We start from the raw sequence: 22,993 nt of genomic DNA, 5'->3' as shown, positions 1-22,993 counted from the left end.
ATACTATTCATTCAGCAAGGGTGTGTGGAAATGTGACAGTAAAGACATTTATAATCTTACAAAAAGATGTTTAAAATAAAAGCTGTTATTTTAAACTTTCTATTCATCAAAGATCGTGAAAAAAATACATCACAGTTTATACATTTTGATCAAATAAATTCAGCCTTAGAAGGCATTACAAAAAGCCAGTTTGCACTTTTGAAGAGCACAAAAACAAACCAATACTAGTGTTTGGCGATGTCTGTGAAAGATCGTGATGGACGATGACATCGGGAGGGGGAGGGGGATGTTTACGTTATTCTCATAATATTTTAATTTTCGACAAGATATTTTCCTCTATACCTCATCAGCAATGTCGATTTCGGGATGTTCTGCAACAGCTGAGCACTTACAAAGTGCTTGCAAGTCATGCCACTCGGCCGCCATCTTGGCAACGCCTCCGGGCAGTTATTTCGGACTAACAAGACCAGGCTCCTATCTAAATTAATGGGCAGAGACTCAGAACTGCACTTTTACTGGTCTCCGGGACATAAAAACTGCTTGTATAGAACAGTAATAAAATATCTCGCTAGCTCTAAATTCCGGGAGATTTGAACTAATTTGCGGTCATCAGGGAGATTCTATCAATCTGCGGGAGACACCCGGAACTTCTTGGAGACTTGGGATGACTGATATTTACACAACTAACACATATCAAATCTGCCACACTTTCAAGTAACATATTTTCCACTGTTGCAAACCTCGTCGGTGCAACCAGACGATAGGCTTAAATGTTTTCCGGCTTGATTGTTAAAAGCAGACGATTGGCTTTCCAGTGGGAGGGGCGGGGCATGTGCATACAACCGCCATCTTTGGTGTTGTGGATTTTCCCTGTATAGCGGTAGTTGTATTAACCACATAATGTTTATTTTAGGTTCCAGACATTTAAATACAATAATTTACAACAAAACAATACATTTGTAGTTTGTAAAATATGCAAAAATAAAATACACACATCACAATGTTTCCGATGTTGTCTAAACATGTCTGTCAGCCATCACGATGGATTGGCCCAATACTCTCCACTGTAATCGTTTTTTGTACAGATTTGTCTCATTAGACACAGCCTATTTCTTCAGTTATTTCTTTGCCCTCCTGTTTCCTCATACCATAAGGTGTGTTCAAGAACTTCCCGGTTCAATCCATAAAACATAATCCAATGGTGTTTTATCACTACATGTAGACCTAATGTCTTACTTAGTTATTCAGTTTTACAAATAATCTGTTAGCTGTATGTCATCTCCGATCTGAACTCATTTGATATCTGTCAAACTCATGCAATAGTTGGCTAATTCTTTTCAAACAATGTCTGCAAGAAATGTAGTGAAATTAATGATTAATCATAGACCTTCCACTGGCAGTATATTTGTATGTGTGTTATAAAGACTTTTTCTAATAAAATATTTCAGGAAATGTGTCTGTATCAGGAAGTTACAGGAAATGTTAAATAGTAACTCAAGGGATAATTCCCACTGTTGTGGGGGACAAGCTGACTCATTTCACATGCATGTGTTTCTTGGAAGTGGAGCCAGACAATACAAAAACACAGATGACGCTTGTACATCATTGAAACTGCTGATGACTGTGTGAATTCCTAATACTGCATTAAAGATTGAACAACTTGAAGAGAAAGTGACCACTTAATCATGGTGAGTGAATATTAATGCAAAATGTTGAAAAAATTCAAAATGTAGCATATAGGTTAATGATTTAGACTTACAAAAAACAGGATATGAAATTGTTTTTTATGGAAATACTGTATTATGTTTATTTGGGCATTTAAAGTATTTCTATAAAATTGTAATTTGGTCATACTGCCATAGTTTTTGGACAGTTCATCAACTCGTCTTTCTGTTTGTAGCAAATTAGTGATTTTGTTCACGACAGAATCTGTATTTTAGAACAAATATTGACAAAATTGTTATGATTTACTTGTACTGATATTTTTATTTTATTAGTGTTAAACTTTTTTAAGTGACTGGTTTCGTGCTGGTATGCTATTGCAAATTTTGAATAATTTAATTATACATTCTCGTTCATGAAGAAATGTACAGTTCGTCACGCAAATCGGTTGTATAATTGATTCAGTGACTCATTTTAAACAACCAAAAAGCCATTCGACTTTGTCGAATAAGTGAAAGAATCTGAAAAAAGACTATTTTTGGTGAATGGATTCAAAAGATTAGATCTATACATTTAATATACAAGATAATTAAAAAAAAAAAACTGTCACCTCTGTCTATTTGTTTTTGAAAAGCAACAGAAAGAAATGGAAGGCCTGGAACTGAATTCAACTGACTGTCTTCCCATTGATGACTACATAAAGAGTTATTATCTGCCAGTGATGTACAGCATAATTTCTGTATTTGGATTTGTGGGAAACTTCCTGGCAGTCATCATTTACCTGGCAAAGCTCCGACCCTGGAAGAGCATGAGCATTATAATGGTGAACCTGGCATTAGCTGATCTGCTGTATGCTTTGAGTTTACCTATGCTGGTCCAATTTTACATTACCGGAAACTGGATCTTAGGGGAGTTCATGTGTCGTTTCATTCGCTTCTGCTTCTACTATAACCTCTATGGAAGCATCCTTTTCCTCACCTGCCTCAGCATCTTCCGTTATGTCGCAGTTGTGTATCCATTGAAGGCTGCAGAGATGCGTAGGAAAAGATGGGGCATCTTGGCTTGTCTGGCTGTCTGGGCTGTTTCGCTGGTGGAGATTGGCCCTATGTTGGGGATGATAACTTTACGGCAAGAAAACAACATAACAGAATGCGTTGACTTTGCCAGTAATAATCCATCGGAGGTATGGTGGTACGGTTGGATACTTACAATGTTTGGATATGTGTTGCCATTGCTGGTGGTGTGCTGGAGCTACACTCGCGTTGCAGGCGCTCTGGGAAGCAGCATATCCAGAAACAGGCCGAGTCGTTCCAGAGTTCGCATGCTTACCATTCTGATTCTGGTGGTGTTTGTGGTGTGCTTCTTGCCATATCATGTCATGCGTGTACTGAGGGTGGATAGCCTGCGCAGTGCTGGTGTGTCGTGCATGCGGAGAAGAGGCATCCATGCAGCCTACATCTTGTCACGACCACTGGCGGGCCTCAACACCTTCTTCAACCTAGCGCTTTATACACTGGCAGGAGACAAGTTTCAACAGGCTCTCTGGAGTTTTGTGCACAGGGAACGTACAAGCAGCACCATATTTGTGATCCACACACCAAACAACATGTCAAAGACAGACCTCTTAAGGATCTGATATACTGTGTCCTACTGCATATTGTGTGTGTGTGTACTGCATTTTACACACACTATGTTTCAAAAGTTTGGGGTCAGTAATTTCCCATTATGTCTTCACTGTCACATGTTCTTTCAGAAATCATTCTAACATGCTGATTTGGTGCTTAAGAAACATTTCTTATTATTATCAATGTTGAAAACATTTGTACATTTTTGTTAAAAGCGTATGCAAAAACCTATTTATTAAAGGCACACTATGCAAGAATTGTACCTTTATAACAGCTTCAAAGTCATTTCGGTGGTAAACAAACTCATAGTAGGGCAAATCGTCCTGGTAGTAAAGCTTGGGGTGACGCGCTGGAAAAAAAACAGCAATGCAAGTTTGAGAGGAGCACTCCTGACAAATCTCGCTAGAATCACAACATGCTTTATGGCAACGACGTCACACACATCAACAACAATGCATGAAGCATTAAGAAGACACTTGCGCGCATTTCAGACGTGATACTCGACAATGGAAAAAGCAAAGAAAACGCGGTCGGAAGAGATTAGTAAAAGGAAAAGATAATCTGACCGCATGAGGAACCAGACAAGAGTTTCACTCGGTCAGGCTTTTCCATAGATGGGCCTTTTCACTCGTTGGTGCGAGCTAAAAAGCAGCACTGGATGCAACAGAGATGCTGACCTGGCGATCTTGTTGATGGACTAGTACATATTTCTAAGTTTGTGTGCATTTTATTTTGTGACTTCACCGGAATGAATAGAGAGAGTCCGCAACGGTGATAGGTTGAAGAGCGTGTCCGAGTGGAGACTGTACGTGCGCCGGTGACCAGACGTCCTGAAAAATTCGGGACAGTCCCGAAATCTAAGCTGTTGTCCGGAATCTGCTCCTAAGTGTCCCAAAAATTATACTTAAGCAAAACCTTATTGTCTGATAAAATATTAAAAACTGTCCGTGGAGGTTAAGTCGGCCCCCGCCGGCGGCTCATTGGCTGCAGCATCTTTTCTGTTTCTTTTTTTGAAGTTCTACAAAGATGTATGCACAAATTTAGATATACGTTGACAAGCAAATTTTCATTCATTCATTTCGTTGACAGGGCTAGTGTATCGGGACCACAACATGCCATTTTTTAGTGGCAGACTAAAGACTAATGGCAGACTGTTGATCTTTGAAAAAAAAAAGTTTGGTTCAGGTTTGAAATTCATTATCTTTTATGCTAGTCTAATATCCTAGTAGGCCTATCCATAAACACCCCCCTAGATCTATTATTTAAAGGCACACTATGCAAGAGGCGGAAAGGTCACGCCTCTTACCATAAATTGGAGGTGCATGCGCTGATTGTTATTGTAAAAATGTCAAACATATTACCACGTCAATGCCTGAATCAGACCCGGAGAACATAGATGAAGAGAATCGATTAGAACCTGTTCAAACACGACTTTTGCAGGATGTTTCACAGTGGTAAGCTGTTTATTTTGTTGTCAGTAGTTGTCATACTTTTAATTGGTTAAATCGTAATGTTAAATGTTACAAACTTTTATAAAAGCTTGTGGTACATGTTTTTTTTTTTGTCTTAACGATGGTATTGTTGAATTTTTAAAATAAATCCAATATTCATACCTTAGTTACACGTGTGCACAAGTTTTGATTAGTAATATATGTTTAATAGGTGTACATGTAACTGTGACAAAATGCCAACGGAGGTTGAAAACATCTGTTGCAAAGACACCTCCTAATTAAATGTCTTTTATTTTGTATAGTTGTATAGACATATTTTCATTTTGCCAAATTCCATGAAATGCAACATTTCCTAGTGCAGGTGAAAAATCATGACCTTTCTCCAGGTCACTCTAAATCTTTCTTTCTTAATTTCATTTTAGAAATAGACCTACCTATAATCAGAATTGTATTTGTCACCCATTGAAGAAAATAAATAAAAATAAAAAATGTGAAAAGTAGAATTGTTTGCATATTTTAAGTTAATGCAGTGTTAAACCCACATTTTATGAGCAATCAATGCAGAAATGCATTTTTAAAGGGCTCAAGCACAGTATTCTTGACACTGTGTAAACATTGGGTTACATTTTATTACATTGGTGGAGCTTCTCTGCCCTCTAGTGGTTGAATCACAAAGACAGAGAATATAGCACATTTGAGATTTTACCCACAGTTGGCCCAACATGTATTTAAATGCCACTCGTTCTGTAAAACACATTTACATTACAGTAGATACAAAATATCGAATCAAATGGCATCTGCAAACAAATAATGCCAGACCTTTAAGCAGAGCTAAAACTTTACGGAAAATTCATGTGAAAATTAGCGTATTGCGCTTCAGCCTGGGTTAATACAATTATCCATTTAAGAGAAATATGATATATTTATTTGAGCATCACTGTTAAATAAGGGGTCATAAGAGTTTATTTTAATATCATATTGCACTTACGTGAACAAAGCAATTAAAATACATTGCAACATTGATATTTCAAAAACACACACACAAACTTGCATTGGTTTACAAACCTTTTTTGGCCACACAATAAAGGGGTAAGAAACACACACACACACACACACACACACACACACACACACACACACACACACACACACACAGATTTGAAGTAAAAAAAAAAAAAAAAGAAAAGAAAAGAAACAAAACATTCCACATTACAGTCTTTTTCTCTCTTTTTTGATCTAAAATCATATTTCTGGTATTCCAAGCATTCCTATGTTCTCCATAACCAAAATGAGCAATACAGACAGTTTATTTGCTTTTATGTATAGGAAAATAAAAAAAATGTGAACGTTTGTGTTCAGATATGTTATCTTTTAGTCATTAGCACACAGCATTTGTGGATATAGTTTTAAAAAGTTATACAAAGTACAGACCAGAAAAGGGGTTATTTTTGTTGTTGTTGTTGTTGCTTTCTTACTGCCAGTGGTTCAAGGATTTAAAGAGAGTTCCATTCCATGTGACTTGGAAGTTCTGGCTTCAGAAATATTCTCCTAGACAGTACACGTTTTAAAGAGGACAACCGAAATGTGTGAAACAGCCCTGGGGACGAAACAAATTCTGACCCATTGATTCAGTCTTTCTGACACTCTCTAGCAGAATAATGCAGTCCCATACTGGATTTATCTTGTGTACTTTATATTGTGTACTTTATAAGTCTTTATATTGCTCCATTCCAAGTTAAACATGAGCTGAACCATCATAATTCGACAAGCAATTGAAGTATGAACAATTGAGCACAATTTTGTGACTTTTTTTGTGATGTGATTTTTAATTCACCATTAGAGGGCGTACAAATGTGATGCGTTTCACATGTTGATTCATTATTTACATGGCCTCTCATGTTATTAGCAATGTGTTTTAAGTTAATTTTCACTTTTAACACACAATCTCAATCTAAAACAGAGTTTTAAAACAATTCATTAATCTGAAAATCATTAAGCTGAAGTCCACTTCTTGTTATGGCTTAGGGAACAGGATGGGCTAATTTTGTTTTGTTTTGTTCATACTTTACAATTGTAAAACATGGAGAGTACCATTCTCACCGTCTTTTTTGAATAAAAAATAGTTGTGCAACTCATTCTCCCATAAATCATTTGACAAAAAAAGAAAGCAATGAAGGATTTAAAAAAAATATATATATGTATATATCTTACATGGTTTACAGTAGCAACTGCAACGATTCTCTGTATGTCACAGATGAGGCTCTTGTTGTAGTTGTGTCTGTTAAACCAGAATTGCACAACGTATCATTGAGAAACTACCAGAGACAGATTCTCAGTACAGACTGTCTCTGTGCTGTAAGTTTGATTCTTAAAAAAGAAAAGAAAAAGAGAGAGCTCAGAGATGTCTTCTGAAAATCTCTACTGTCAATAGGCCTGGGCATTAAAAACTATCACTATAATACTCTGTGGTGTAGGTTATTCCTTCACAACGATGTTGCTTGGCGAATAAGCACAGATCCACGTTTTTCAGTTTTTGGATTGCAGTCTATGTACATTGCAGTCTTGATTTTATTGCAAAAGAATCAGAAATTCAGAAATCTTGAGAAACCACACTGTAAAAAAAATCTCAGTCAATATTTTTGTCATGTTTTACAATAAAAATATTTAGACTCTTGAAACAAAATAAAAATGCAAACTGTGCTTGCTTACTGTAATTAATAAATGTAATGTAAAAAAAAAAGTAAGTTTCTAACAAGCTGCTGCATTTCATTGGCTTTGGACTTGTACTCCTTACAATAACAATAAGTTGAATCTCATCTAACAATTTTTTTTTTCTGATTAAAGGGATAGTTCACTTTGAAATTATTTTGATATGTTTTAGCTTACCTCAAGGGCATCCATGTAGGTGTCTTTGTTTCCACAGTATTTTCAATTTTGATATTTTTCTGTCAAACCGTTGTTGTCTGTCAGTCATATAATGACGGTATAGGGGTTTTACCTCAAAGAGCATGCACAGAGAACTCCAAATTAAACATGATTTAATGACTTGTCAATGTAAGAACACATTGATGGCCTGAGACACTGAACAAGCGGTTTGTGTGAGAAAACGAACAGTATTTATATCGTTTTTACCTCGTGTAACCACAGCCATGTCCAACTGATCTGAAGGCATGGGCGCTTCGGTCTGCACGTGCGCCGGAAGTGATCGTTTGCATTAGTACGTCACTCATCGTTTACACAGAGATTTCGGAAGTTTTACCTTAATCAGTTGGACTGCTAGTAAGAAGTTTATTTTACTCCTTACTAGCAGTGACAGTGAGATCCATGTTTTCGCACTGGTGACAAGTGAGGGAGTCATACACAATCATTATAAACCCTGCAAATATTTAGTGATGTTCAAGAAGGAAGCATATGTTAAGGATGGAACTGGATGTAAATTGGTGTAAATTTTTTTTTTTTTTAAATGTATTAATTAATTTAGTCCTGCCCTTCAGAGGCTAAAAAAGATATTAGCATGTAAAACAAAATAATAAAAATTTAAACATCACCATCATCTTGCTCAAAAGTGTACCCCTGGCTCTTAATGCATTGTGTTGCATTCTTGAGCATTACCTTGCAAAAACCTTTTTCTCTTTGCTCCTCAATATATTTTTCACTGTGTGAGAACATGTGGAGTGAGAGCGGAATGGCTTGTCGGACATAGCAACAGTAACTATGAGGAGCGGGTCTTTGTGAAAGGTCAATTTCAAATCATTTAAGAGCTTGTGCAGCCGCTCTTGAGAACATGCGCTGGCTGAGAACTTCAGCTACTCTCTTGTGGTACTTTGATAGGATATGTCACAGTCATGCATCAAGTCGGACAAAATTTCTAACCGGCATGCACTGCTTCAATTCATCATGTTATCATTTACTCACCCTCAAGTTGTTGCAAACCTGTATGAGTTTCTTTCTTCTGCTGTTAATCATTTAGCAAAATATCAATGGAAGAAATTTTGAAGAACGATTGGAACAACAGTTGTTTGGCACCATTGATTTCAATTGTAAAAAAAAAATAAAAAAATACTACAAAAGTCAATGGTGGCAAACAATGGTGGCAAACAACTGTTTGGTTCCAATCATTCTTCAAAATATTTACTTTGTGTTTAGCAGAAGAAAGAAACTCATACAGGTTTGCAACAACTTGAAGGTGAGTAAATTATGACAGCATTGTCATTTTTGGGTGGAGTATCCCTTTAAGGCCTTTATTAACCAGAGCCATGTGGAGCACTTTTATGATGGACAGATGTAGTTTTATGGACTTCAAAACAGAAACGCCAATTCACTGCCATTATATGACTTGGAAGAGCTAGGACATTTTTTAAATTTAATATACACCTAGAATGACATTGGGGTGAGTAAATCATGGGCTAACTTCCATTTCTTGGTCAACTATCCCTTAAATATATATAGTTATATATATATATATATATATATATATATATAGAGAGAGAGAGAGAGAGGATATGAGACTTCTTTCAAAAACATAAAAAATCTTACCAACCCCAAACTTTTGAATGGCAGACATGTATCTTCAAATGAAAGTTTTCTCAACCGATTTTTGCTTTGTTGATTTAAGCATAAATTTTCACTCATTTTTTTTCTATGCTAAAAACTAGAAAAGTGATTCATAATCTTTAAAAAGAATTCATTAGATAATATTTACTATATAACACAAGACAAAAATACTGCTCATGGCATTGTTTTTTTTTTTTTTTTTGCAGTGTAACAGGCTTCATGACAAAAGAAACTCATTAGAATGCTAAAGTTCAAAATGTGACCTACTCTTCCCCAAATGGGCCATTATGTTTTCTGTGTCCTAGACCTAGTGCATGTTTCCAAGAGATATCACCAACGGACCACTTGGCTGGCATAGTCCTCAGTTGTGGTGACCTGAGGTTGGTTTTCCATACTGGGCTGTTTGCTCTGGTTGACTCGGCGCTCCCTAAGCCAGCGTCTCTCTTCCCGCCTCTTCAATCTCTCCTCCTGCCGCTCACGCTGGCGAATGAACTGGTATCTCTGCAGGAAGAGGTCTTTGGCAAACTCGTACAACTGCATATCCAAAAAATTCAGTTGCTCTATGCGGCTGCGCATGTCGTCGCGCAGCTCCACGTTGGCGGCGCGTGTGCTGTTGATCTGTGTAAAGGCTGAAATGAACCGCAGATGGAAAGTGCGCTCGAACAGGTATTGCGTCTTGCGCTGGAACTCTGTCAGGCCATAGAAGGCCATGTGCTTCAGGTTACTCTTTGCGCTGGCCAAGAGAATGGGGTTCCGTTCGCTCTCGTTCATGGTGGAGAGGTTGTAGCAGCCCACCAGGCTGAGGTCGGCCAGCATGCGCACTTGCCGGTTGTTGGCCAGGTTTGAAGGGCAGTCCATGAACTCGTTTAAAGTGACCCCCGACCAGTCTTCTCCGTTATAGCAGGTGGGTAGCTCGTCCTGTGTGGGAGAGCGACCGTCACACATGTGAAGGGAAGTCTTCCAGGTAGCACCGCGCTGCACGTGTTTCCATTCGCTCAGGTAACGTGACACAGGGTCTCGCAGCATGGTGATATAGTAGAAGTTCCTGGAATGATAATCACAACGTTACTTTAATAAATATATCTTTTTATTTTCTCTTTAACAATTTAGTTTGTAATTCATGTTGTAAAAGGCTTTAAAGTCTCTGAGTAATGTTAAAGGTGCAGTCTGTCTGGACGGCACTCACACGGGTTGCCAGTTTGAGCACACACAACAGGAACAAGCGCAAATGACAATGAAAATAGGCAAATTGTCAGCATGCACACAGACCAAAACAAAAACAAACATTCCAGCCTGGAAACGCACATTTCAAAGTAAAATAACACTGTAGAAGTGTTTTTCAGAGAAACAAGTATGTGAACTTAGCAAGTTTGTGAACTTAGCATAAATATGCAAACATATTATGGTATTTTTATGCTTTAGTGGAGTGAAAAAAGTTACATACAGCACCTTTAACTTAATTACAGGTTAGACCTGCAGGATTTGTGGACAAAATCTTAAATTTTTTTGATACAAATTCCAATTTGCTGTGCTTTTTTTGTTGACCTCATGATAAAGGCTTCTCATAACAAGTATGGGAAGGTTGGTGCATGTTGCATTCCTAAATGCGCCTTTTGCTACTGTAATTCATGTTATAGGACAAAACATGAACGTCTCTTGGAGTAACTTTAACCACTGGTTTCATTTTACCTAAACTGAAAAGTGTTTTAAGTGTGGGACTTAATGGACTAAATCGCTAAATGTAACGTAAAACATACTTTATTAATACTTATTGCTAAACTACAATTTGTCAGGCGTACCACTTGTGGTACTTCAAGTCATTTTAGCAACTTGCTAGCAATTTAATTAGTATTGAGATTATTTAAGTACCATAAACTACACTCATTACTGAAAACTAAAATAGTAAAATGAGTATTAAAAAAAAATCCTACTCTAAAAAACCGATGGAAATTCCAGAGGGTATCAATAGAGAATTAGCCTTCTGGTAAGCAAATTAGCATAATGAATAAACAGCTCTATTCTGCAGAGCTTATGTGTTATTCTTTATAATGAAAATCTGATGAACTGTGATGAACCTAATCAACCTCTCATTTAACCTCAACATTTCAGTCATACAATGCAGGCTAATCCAATAGCACTTTCAGCACAGAGCGGCTGCAAAATGGAACATATTCTTTTTACGCGCATCACTGCGTCTTTTACAGAGAAAGACCATCTACTCAATCAAGCCAGAGGACAGCCACAGAAGAGTGAAATAAAAATTAAACACATCTCAATTAATTTGTCTTCAGCAGTGCAGCATGGAGGACATTTGTAGGTTAAATAGTGGTATACTGAATAAATTACTTCAAATTTAAGAAGGAAAAACAGTGTGAATGCACTAACACTATTTATAAAACAAAAAGGCACAAGTATGCTGAATGAAGAAATGAAAAAAAAAAAAAATGCTGAATGGTGAAAATTGTGTTACAGTACATCATGCCAGAAAGGACCCAGTGCAAATCAAAGTTTGCTAAAATGATGCTTAAAATAGTGTGGCGACTGAGGCAGATCAGACACAATAATTTGTTATATTTATATACACTCACCTAAATGATTATTAGGAACACCATACTAATACTGTGTTTGACCCCCTTTCACCTTCAGAACTGCCTTAATTCTATGTGGCATTGATTCAACAAGGTGCTGAAAGCATTCTTTAGGGATGTTGGCCTATATTGATAGGATAGCATCTTGCAGTTGATGAAGATTTGTGAGATGCACATCCAGGGCATGAAGCTCCTGTTCCACCACATCCCAAAGATGCTCTACTGGGTTGAAATCTGGTGACTGTGGGGGCAATTTTAGTACAGTGAACTCAGGGTCATGTTCAAGAAACCATTTTGAAATGAAATTTGAGCTTTGTGACATGGTGCATTATCCTGCTGGAAGTAGCCATCAGAGGATGGGTACATGGTGGCCATAAAGGGATATACATGGTCAGAAACAATGCTCAGGTGGCATTTAAACGATGCCCAATTGGCACTAAGGGGCTTAATTGTGCCTAGAAAACATCACCATTACACCACCATCACCAGCCTGCAACAGAGAACCGCGAACAAGGCATTTACCGACCGGAAAGATGTTTTTTCCGTCCTTCCCTATGGGATTCAACACGTCACGTACTCCATTGCTCTGATTACTTGTAGGTCTATCCAATTGAGTGCAGAGGCATTTTCTTTCCTGGTTCGGTTGAAACACACCCCATAATCATAGCCCAATGGAGCAGACGTCGGGCTAAGTAAATACTGTATATTATGCTGCTTTCAATCTAATATACACATGCGATTTATTAACTTGCTGTTTACATTACATAACCGAAGTCACAGAACCGACTGTGTTTATGTGAACCTTTTTTTTAAAGGGTTAGTTTACCTAAAAATGAAAATTAAGTCATTAATTACTCACCCCCATGCTGTACCAACCCCATAAGACCTTCGTTCGTCTTCGGAGCACAAATGAAGATATTTTTTATTAAATTTGAGAGCCGAATCACTACCACATTGGCTCCTAAGGGAATGACACTTGACGACCCAGAAAGTCAATGAAGCAAATGTTTAAATATTCCATGTGACTGCAGTGGCTCAACTATAAGTTTATCAAGCGACGAGAATACTTTTTGTGCAAACAAACAAACAAAAATAACGACTTTATTCGACTATTCCTTTTCTTCCTTGTTGGCCTGAAACGAGACTTCAATAGATTTCCACGACGCATGCGTGAGAATTACGATCTCCTTCAACTACTTCAGTTCAGTTCTCGCGCATGCGTCGTGGAAATCTATGGAAGTCTCGTTTCAGGCCAACAAGGAAGAAAAGGAATGAGGGTGAGTAATTAATGACTTAATTTTCATTTTTGGGTGAACTAACCCTTTAATGTGTTTTTGACATAAGCTTGAGTGTATTTGGAAGTTTAAGCGTAATAAGATGTGAAAGAGAATTCAGTTTAACACGCATGGGACATGCTGTCTGACAGCCAGCTTTCTGTGCATGTGCTTCAGGTGTGTGCGCTCAACCAATAAATCAGAAATATAAGATGATAATCAATGTTTTAGTTTTAGGCAGAGTACACTAGGCAACAGCTTTAAAGGCTCCGCCCTCTTCTGGATAACGGGGTGGGGAGCCGCAACATATTTGCAATTAAAGATACATACACGAAAACAGCACTCCTTCCACTCACAGACACATTCTGGGGTCAACTGAGACTTTTATTACATCTTGTAAAAAGGGGCATAATAGGTGCCCTTTAAAGATTATGAAGACAAATTTGTTTTTGTTTTTTGGAATAACATCCACAGTGAATCATTTACAATAAAGAAAAAAAGAAAATAGGGTAAATTTTTATTTGTTCACTTTATCTTAGGCCCTGTTTACACAAGAACGCTCGCGGATGAAAACGTAAAAAAAAAGAAATATCGAATGTGCCTTTCGTTTACACGGCGACTGCGTTTTTGGGGCTTAAAAAACGCAAAAAAAGTGAAAAAAAAAAACGCTCCACCGCCGCGTTCCCATGTAAAAGGTAAAAACGCAAAAGTCTGCTTGACAGTGAAGGTTGTACGCGGGGCGCGGAGTGGTGTAGTATGCATTCCTAGCTGCCTGGAGTGCATACTATATTAAAATAACTTAGTTACTTTTTCAAAGTAACTGTGGCAACACTGGTTACAGCTATATTTGATTTTGACATTTTGACGTTTAGCCAAAGATTCAGTAAATTAGATCACAACTGTTATATTTTGCGCTTACGTTTGAAAAACACATGAGGGAACAGATGCCACCAAAGTGCTATTAGCAGCAGTGCAATGAGTTAATGAAGAGAGAGGAACTATAGGCACAGTCATGGTCTGATGGAGAATGGGACTGAAGCAGGTGGCGACTGCCTCTGTGCTGGGAATAATAGTGAATGAGGCAGTTCAGATGTTCCCCCAGAGATGATAGACGCCTAGGATAGAGAATGCTGCTTCTCTCTCATCTTTTCTGACTCCAGAAGCTTTCAAGGGCTTTGACTAAAGTATACTTCTGACCACATAGTTTGTGTTTTCTAGTAATCTGGAACTAATTTAAAGGGGTGGTAAAGTATCATTTCACTTTTCTAACTTTAGTTAGTGTGTAATGTTGCTGTTTGACCATAAACAACATTATCAAAGTTACAACGCTAAATGTAGGAAGATATTTGCTTTGAAGGAAAAGGACTACAACAAATGGCTGGTAGGTACTACATGACATTCCTCTAGGGTTGGTGACATCACCAACCCTAAAATGTACATAAACCCCACCCCCGGGAACATGTTGAGAAGAGGAAGAGGGAGTGGCTTCACAACACGCACAATTCTATACAATAAATACAATAAATTGGGGCTGTACAAAAATTAATTGATTAATTGTGATTAATCACATCCAAAATAAAGGTTTGTGTTTACATAATGTGTGTGTGCTGTGTATAATTATTTTGTATATATAAATACACACACACACACATGCATGTATATATTTAAGAAAATGTGTTATTCATTCATATATAAAATATTTATATATATATATAATATAGGTTATATATATATATATATATATATATATATATATATATATATATACAGTGTTGGGGAGTAGTTAACTACAAGTAGCGAGTATTGGGGTGTAACAGTTCACAAAATTCACGGTTTGGTTTGATACGATACACTTGTGTCCATAATATTCAGATTTATAAAACTGTTCGTATGCCAGAACCTGCGCAGAATTCACTTTATAAGTCCCAGTCAGCCGAAGATTGTGCGCACATGTGTCTCGTCCCCGAAATAACCATATATGGAGCTTACAACTTCTAATTTAAATTTGCATATCCTCATCTACATATAATTTGCATAATTATTCATCCACGTGATACCATGTTAAGGTACAAGACATTAGGAAAATATGAAATACAGATGTGCCGTATCACAATAATATTTTTTTTTCATAAAACACTTACTTGTCGAGAGTGATGTCTCTCCATTTAAAAACATCTCTCCAAGAGTCACGTATGTATGCCATGTACACTTTACGCACGACGCGCAGGTTAACAAAAGCTAAAGATTACGAAGACCGTTTTTTTCTCTGGATAGATTTTCATGTGGACTTGTGTTGAAACCAATTTTGATTTTATGCAGACTTTATTGGTGATGTATGAAAAACTTCTTCCCTGTTTTCCTTTGTTCAGACAAACAGGAAAACTCACACCGTTGGCGGAACCAGTTGAGATCCCACACCGTGCAAAAAAATAAAAAAAGTTATTATTTGTAATCATGTTTGTAAATTATATGGATTAAAGAAATTTTCTAAAAAGAAACATTCTGCATTACTTTTAACTTCCAATGTGAGAATACATTAACTACAAAGAATGGTGAGGAAGTCTACATAGAAGTGATGATCGTATTTGTAACTGTGTCAGTGGAAACTCAGTAGCTAGCATTACACGATGATGTTGCTGTGTGGGAGAGGAGACGTGCCAGGGTTTAGCACACACACATACAGTTAGGAGGGGTGTCAGGCTTTAGGGAGTGATTACAACCCTACCGGCAGCAGCTGTATTCGGCTCGTCTTTCAGAGGGGGTGGAGTGCAGACACTCTCTCATTAGCCTGTCCCAGGGACACAAGCACATGCAGGAAGTGGTGTCAGAACAAGCAAGCAAACTGCAAAAAAGGTCATAGTAAGCGCCATCAGTGTCACAGTATATTAGCCTCAAACGGCTCCAGCCTGGCCCTTTACCTCAGCCAAGCAAAGCCCAGGCGCAATTGTGGTGAGTCGTGCTTATTACTTTCTGCTCGATAATACGCATTTGAGTCATAGCCCACAAACATTCCAAGAAGCACCCATTTCTGCCCACAAAATGCTGAATAACTGGGAAATGTCTTAAAATATATTGTCTCTCTTGACTTAGTAGGAATAATTGAAAAAAAAAGTGACATTAAAGTTTAAAATGATATAAATAACTGACACTTACGTATTCACTAATGCAGCCAAACAAAACGATCATATTAGAGAAATGTTAGGAAAATACTTGTTTAATTCACATAATTATTAATCATTTAAGATTTATGGACTCTATATATATTCATTGTACCCTATACTGTTCAAAAGTTTGTGGTCATTTAGATTTTTCTTAAAGTCCCCAAGAAATCAAAATGGAAGTTTTTTGGCTTTAAAGGGTTAGTTCACCCAAAAATGAAAATTCTGTCAGTATTTACTCACCCTCATGTTGTTCCAACCCCGTAAGACCTTCGTTCATCTTCGGAACACAAATTAAGATATTTAAGATATTAAGATCGCTCCTGCATACAGTCCATAGGCTTCTTGAGGGACTGGCTCTTGCTGTCCTCGAAAAGTCATTAAAGACATCAATCTTAAGTTTATCAAACGACGAGAACACTTTTGTGCGTAAAAAAACAACAAAAATAACGACTTTATTTCAACTATTCGTTCAATTCTCCCTCTGCACGAGTCAGGTTACTAGTTTAATAGCGTAAGCTTCTGTTATTGTACGTCACACGCATCACACACACATGACCAGCGTCGGCCAATAGTGAGCCTACGTGTGACGTAGCTCTACGCAATCACACTATGTTAACTGACTTACAGGCTCATGGAGAAGGAAGTGAATAGTTGAAATAAAGTCGTTATTTTTGTTGTTTTTTTGCGCACAAAAGTGTTCTCGTCGTTTGATAAACTTAAGATTGAGCCCCTGTAGTCACTTGGACTATTTTAACGATGTCTTTAATGACTTTTCGGGGACAGCAAGAGCCAGTCCCTCAAGAAGCCTATGGACTGTATGCAGGAGCGATCTTAATATCTTAAATATCTTAATTTGTGTTCCGAAGATGAACGAAGGTCTTACGGGGTTGGAACAACATGAGGGTGAGTAAATACTGACAGAATTTTCATTTTTGGGTGAACTAACCCTTTAAGTATGAATATGTTAGTCTTTCTGTTATCTATAAGCTAGTGTGCTCAAAACAATGATAAAATTCACATATAAAAGATATAAGCATTCAAAACTAACAGTCTCTTCTGCCGATACGAATCAATGATTTTAAATGATATCACTCTGCACTTCAGCTTCTTATCAGATTTATATGTTCAATCAAATGCTCTCTATTCTAAAGTGTCCCGCCCCCAAATAGAGGCTGAAGCTATGGCTAAAATCGGTCGTTTGTTCACACATTTACTATTTTCTACATGGTGAAGGGCATATAGATGGATTCAGATAGTGTAAATATGTTTTCTTTACTTTTAAGAAATAAAAGTTTTATTTCTTAAAAATATGTTTATACTGTATATAAAAAGTAATGTAAAATATTAAAATCTTTTGACTTTTCTGAAGAAACAGAAGTCATGTTATATCCAGAACATGAGGTTATATAGTTTTGACTGAACCATTTCTTTAAGGAAAGTTTGTAGCAAACAAGCAAAAATAGCCCAGTCGTTCATCTAAAGTACACCCAGGCAAATGTGTTTAGAGATTAGTTGAGGTTTACCAAATGTCTGAAATCAGAAGCTAAGTGAAGCTCTTTAAATCCAGGGAGAGCGATCGCGGAATGGAACAATGTATCTCCATAACACTCGGTTGTCAATTGACTAGAGGCAACATGCCAAACACAGCTCAGCAAAGCAGATTTCAGAGTGCAGTAACTACAGGAAGCATGACAACAGGTGAGAGAGATGAAATAAGAATCAACAAGAGATGAAATATCACAGAGCATTAATTTTAGGACTTTAGAAAACTCCTCTGAGGATCTGCAGATAGACATGCAATGCTCAAACTAATGTGGACCCTGGTTTCAAATGAAAACACCAAAAGTGCTACACATCGAAAAAAAAAATAACATCATTAAATTGTCTCCTATACAGTATGAGATTAAAGTAAACCGAGAGCAAATGGAGCATTTTGCTTGCATCTTCTGCTTCTCAGATTGTTCTATGCACCATCATTTTAAAGCTTTATTTTGTAATTAAATAACTCAATTAAATCTCCTGAACTATGAAAGAGCAATTCTGCTGCTACTATGTGCAATCAACCGAATAAAGTACCAAACAAAAAAGTACTTTCTAATAGCATTATGCTAACTGAAACAGTCCATTTAGAGATCTCCGTTCTCTTACTGTGCAGTTTCAAACCTGTTTTAAAACCCTGTAATTAGCCACAATGGCACATTCACACTCTGCTATTGTCTATCCAATTGCATGCTACCAAACAGTCAAATACTTGTACCCAAACTATATGCTTGATACTAACAGAGGATTAGTGAGAAAGAGAGAGAGAAACAGACCATTTTCTTTAGTACTCCTTACAGGATGCATTTCGTAGCTTATTACTTTTTGTATGATACAGCAGTTAGATTCAGCTGCAGAGCACCTGTTTTTCTGCAGTAAAATCTCATCGAATTCAGATGTGCACATCGATTTATGTCTGGCCTTACTGCATCAGATGCAGTAAAGTTCACAGCCGCCACACACATGAACACCAGAAGAACACACAAACATCTGTAGGGCCTAAATAGGGTGAGGCTTCTCAGAGCAATACATCAATGAGCGTCAATACAATACTAAGAGCAATACATCAATAAATTCTAATATTTTGGCCAACATCATAACATGACATGTCCGGACATGTCCAGGAAAAAGAGGATGGTAACCCCTACAGTACAACTCACCTTTCACCTACTAAGTCACTCCACATAACAAGAGCCTGCTAGCTTAGCTTCCAAAAAAAGATGGCTGACACTATGTGTTCATTCTGTGAGTGAGATCCCACACTCTATGAGCAGATCGAAAACATGCGGAACAGCGCCTACTACTGACTGTAGTCTTTAGCCTCTGGCCAAAAAATCCTCAGATGATGCAAAATGATGATTTAGCAAATAGCTCACGTGCTCAACCTTCAAACACTTGGTCAGCATCTGCTATAGCAGTTTGCAGCATGTTTTCAGAGCATGTCTTGCTCAAAGCAGCGTGTTGTTTATGTATTGGCAGTAGTAAGTCCTGTACTTGCTCAGCAGCAGCATAGCAGATATATTACGCCAAGACCAGACATGTTAAAATATTAACTGGTTATTACCTTTGGAAACCAGCCATTAAAAGATTAGTATCACTATATATAAACTCACCTTAAAACACCATACTAATACTGCGTTTGACCCCCTTTCGCCTTCAGAACTGCCTTAATTCTACGTGGCATTGATTCAACAAGGTGCTGAAAGCATTCTTTAGAAATGTTGGCCCATATTGATAGGATAGCATCTTGCAGTTGATGGAGATTTGTGGGATGCACATCCAGGACACAAAGCTTTCGTTCCACCACATTCCAAAGATGCTCTTTTGGGTTGAGATCTGTGACTCTGTGGTCATAAAGAGATGGACATGGTCAGAAACAATGCTCAATACCCAATGGCACTAAGGGGCCTAAAGTGAGTGAATTGTTGATATAATCCATCCACCTCACAGGTGTGGCATAACAAGATGCTGAATAGACAGCATGATTATTGCACAGGTGTGCCTTAGGCTGGCCACAAAAACAGGGTGCTTTAAAATGTGCAGTTTAATCAAACAGCACAATGCCACAGATGTTGCAAGTTTTGAGAGAGCGTGCAATTGGCATGCTGACTGCAGGAATGTCCACCAGAGCTGTTGCCCGTGAATTGAATGTTCATTTCTCTACCATATGCTGCCAAGGCATTTCAGAGCGTCTTCACCTCCAAGATCATATGATAACCAAACAATTTTTGCACAAACTGTCAGAAATCGTCTCAGGAAAGCTCATCTGCATCCTCGTCATCCTCGGTGTTCTTTTCACGGATCCCGGTTTTCACTGTACAGGGCAGATGGCAGACAGCATGTATGGCGTCGTGTGGTGAGTGGTTTGCTGATGTCAACGTTGTGGATCAAGTGGCAGTGGGGTTATGGTATGGGAAGGCGTAACACAGGTGCATTTTATTGATGGCATGAATGCACAGAGATACAGTGGCAAGATCCTGAGGCCCATTGTTGTGCCATTCATCCACAACCATCACCTCATGTTGCAGCATGATAATGCACGGCCTCATGTTGCAAGGATCTGTACACAATTTCTGGAAGCTGAAAGGCCAGTTCTTGCATGGCCAGCATACACACCGGACATGTCACCCATTAAGCATGTTTGGGATGCTCTGGATCGGTGCATATGACAGCGTATTCCAGTTCCTGCCAACATCCAGGAACTTCGCACACCTTACTTGAGGTAAATACTGACTGGTTTTAAAAAACTAAAAAAAAAGTGTTGGATTTATAATTTTGTTCAGTGTATACATATATACAATGTTTCGAAAATACAATGTTTTGCACAAAACCTTTGAACCTTTAAACACAGGTCATCCAAGGACTTTTTCAGCCCATTGTCGAAATCTGTTGCAATTGTGACAGTAAAGAGTTTTGGTTAGGATGATGTGTCTTCTCCAGTCACCTAGGAAAGCTGATGTTTTTACACAGAGACAGCATTATGATTGAGGCTGAGAATGCACTCAGCACCTCTGTTGACTTCTGCCCTTTCCTCATTCCGTTTTCTTCCAGTGTCTCAGCCATCGGTTATCCCGTGGGACCTCAGACCTTTCCTCTAAAGGTTGCAGGATTAATCACGCCTCTGATTCTGCTGTATTTCCAACAAATCAGAACCCCCTCCACTTCTATCTCTTTTCATCCGCTCTGCATCCGTCACTTATTCTGTCACTGTCCCCATCTCCGCTTCTTTTGACTTAATTATTGGTATCAGATATGACATTTTGTCTCAGTACAAGCATATTTTCTGTGAAATTATATTGGACCAGATGATAAACCTATGAATAAGGATGATCTTTCAGTGCTGTCTGAGGCAAAGAACAGAGGATAATAAATGTAACAGAAACAAAAGTAATTTTCCTTGTAAATAAACTTGAGCTCAGATTTGTATCAGTAATTAAAGTGTTGCACATGAAGAAACAGTAGCAGAAAAAAAAGATGACAAATAAATTATAATCTGTGTATACATTTTGTCAGTGATATACACCTAGCCTGGGTTTCCCCATGCTGCCTTGCCGCAGCACGATTTTATTCACGCTGCTAGGCAGCCTGGACACCATAAACCAAATTTTCTTCTGAGTTAGGGAACCAATCAGAGAACGTGGAGGGAGCAACAAGACGAGACGACATATATGTGACACACCAAAGCAGTTTGTTTATATCTATGGACCATGGCAGCAGACACGACATTAAACATATCGGCTCAACTGACTTGCAGAGGGGGGATTTAAAGCTGCTCCCTTTTACTGGTGATTCAATTTTTACTTCATATAACGTTAGCCTTTTTTGTTGATCACATATTTTACCATTTCATGTGTTTAAACAGCTAGATCGTGTTGGACACAGTTGTTCACTCCGGTAATATAATCTTTTTAAATTAATAAACTCCTTTTTAAATCAATATTTTGTGTCAAATTATTGATTTATTTGGTAGGTAGCCATGTTATAAGTGGGAAAATATATAGCGAGGCAGTTGTTACAGCGAATACAACCCCTTCACGCTAATTCAAGACCCCTCCGCTTCGCGTTAGAGTTCACGGGGTTGTATTTGCTATAACAACCATCTCACTATACATTATCCCTTACTTTTATTTATTTATTTATTTCTATGAGGGCTGACAAGACAAAATAAGGACTGTCAAGTGTGTTTAAACAGTGTGGTACAGCAACCAAACCAGTAGCACCAAGTTACCATTTTTGCAGAGCCGTAAGCGGACCTTTCGCTGATGTAATGACGTGCACTTGCTAACCTGTTCCATTTAAGTGTTTTCCGAATGCTAAATAGGAGCCTCGTCTAGCCTCTGAATGAAATGACTTGGAAGGACCCGTCCTTGACATTGAGAAACACGTTTTGTGTATACATAAATCTCCTAAATCTCTGACCCATCGTCGTCTTCATCGTCTAATTTTCTGTCGCTCTACATACGTCATTTGGTATCATGTTTGTTATTAAACATATTTAGTAAACTGGTTAATTTAAAAATCTAACAGAAGCTCTGGCATATTTACACCAACAAGCTACAAACATCTGACAGATGAAATTTCCCAGATAACTTAAAGAGTGTGGTGTGGAATATAGCTCTAAGGGAATGAAAACATCCTGCAAAGATTTATATCTGAAAGTGCACCATATATAAAGTTATTGTCTTTCAAAAGTGAGAGTCGACTCTGAGTCTATGAAATGAATTGTTTTTTAAACGAGTCATTAGCTGTTTCGTAGTGACGTAGATATGAAACATAAGCATTTTGGCCACGCCCAGTTACTGCGCTACTGCGCAGACGGAAGTGTAAACTTGAAGTCTAGAACACAAATACTTCAGCTGAATAGCATCATGCCGAGAAGACGGTGTGTTCTACAATGTAAAGATAGTTCAGCCTATTTGTTTTCATTTACCAGGGACGAACATGTGAAGAATCGGTGGTTAGAGTTCATATTTGCACAGTAGCCTATAGCCCGATTGTGTTCTCATCATTTTAATGACAAATCATTCAAAAGCATAAATGAATTCAAATGTGGATTCGTAAGCCGGTTGTTCCTGAAGGAGGTCTCAGTACCCAGTGTATATGGATCAGCTTCCTTCTCCGAATCACAACCTATAAGTA

At 37.9% G+C, this 22,993-nt stretch overlaps 2 protein-coding genes across 2 annotated transcripts in view; one reads left to right on the top strand and one right to left on the bottom strand.

Annotated features, from left to right (window-relative positions):
* Positions 1-1,558: 1,558 nt before the first annotated feature.
* On the top strand, positions 1,559-3,501 carry LOC120486720 (2-oxoglutarate receptor 1). Its single transcript, XM_039682860.2, has 2 exons — positions 1,559-1,688; positions 2,297-3,501. The coding sequence occupies exons 1-2, from the start codon at positions 1,686-1,688 to the stop codon at positions 3,296-3,298; spliced, it is 1,005 nt and encodes a 334-aa protein (XP_039538794.2). The 5' UTR covers positions 1,559-1,685; the 3' UTR covers positions 3,299-3,501.
* Positions 3,502-7,759: 4,258 nt separating this feature from the next.
* The window catches only part of hs6st3b (heparan sulfate 6-O-sulfotransferase 3b), a 49,723-nt gene continuing 34,489 nt past the window's right edge, over positions 7,760-22,993 (bottom strand). Inside the window, exon 2 of the mRNA XM_039682220.2 lies at positions 7,760-10,337. Within this exon, the coding sequence (XP_039538154.2) occupies positions 9,623-10,337 (715 nt within the window). The 3' untranslated portion in view covers positions 7,760-9,622. The remainder of the gene's footprint in view (positions 10,338-22,993) is intronic.

This window comes from Pimephales promelas, chromosome 7 (assembly GCF_988280905.1).
Source record: "Pimephales promelas chromosome 7, fPimPro1.hap1.1, whole genome shotgun sequence".
Lineage (NCBI taxonomy): Eukaryota > Metazoa > Chordata > Actinopteri > Cypriniformes > Leuciscidae > Pimephales > Pimephales promelas.
This window is presented reverse-complemented; position numbering and strand designations above follow the sequence as displayed.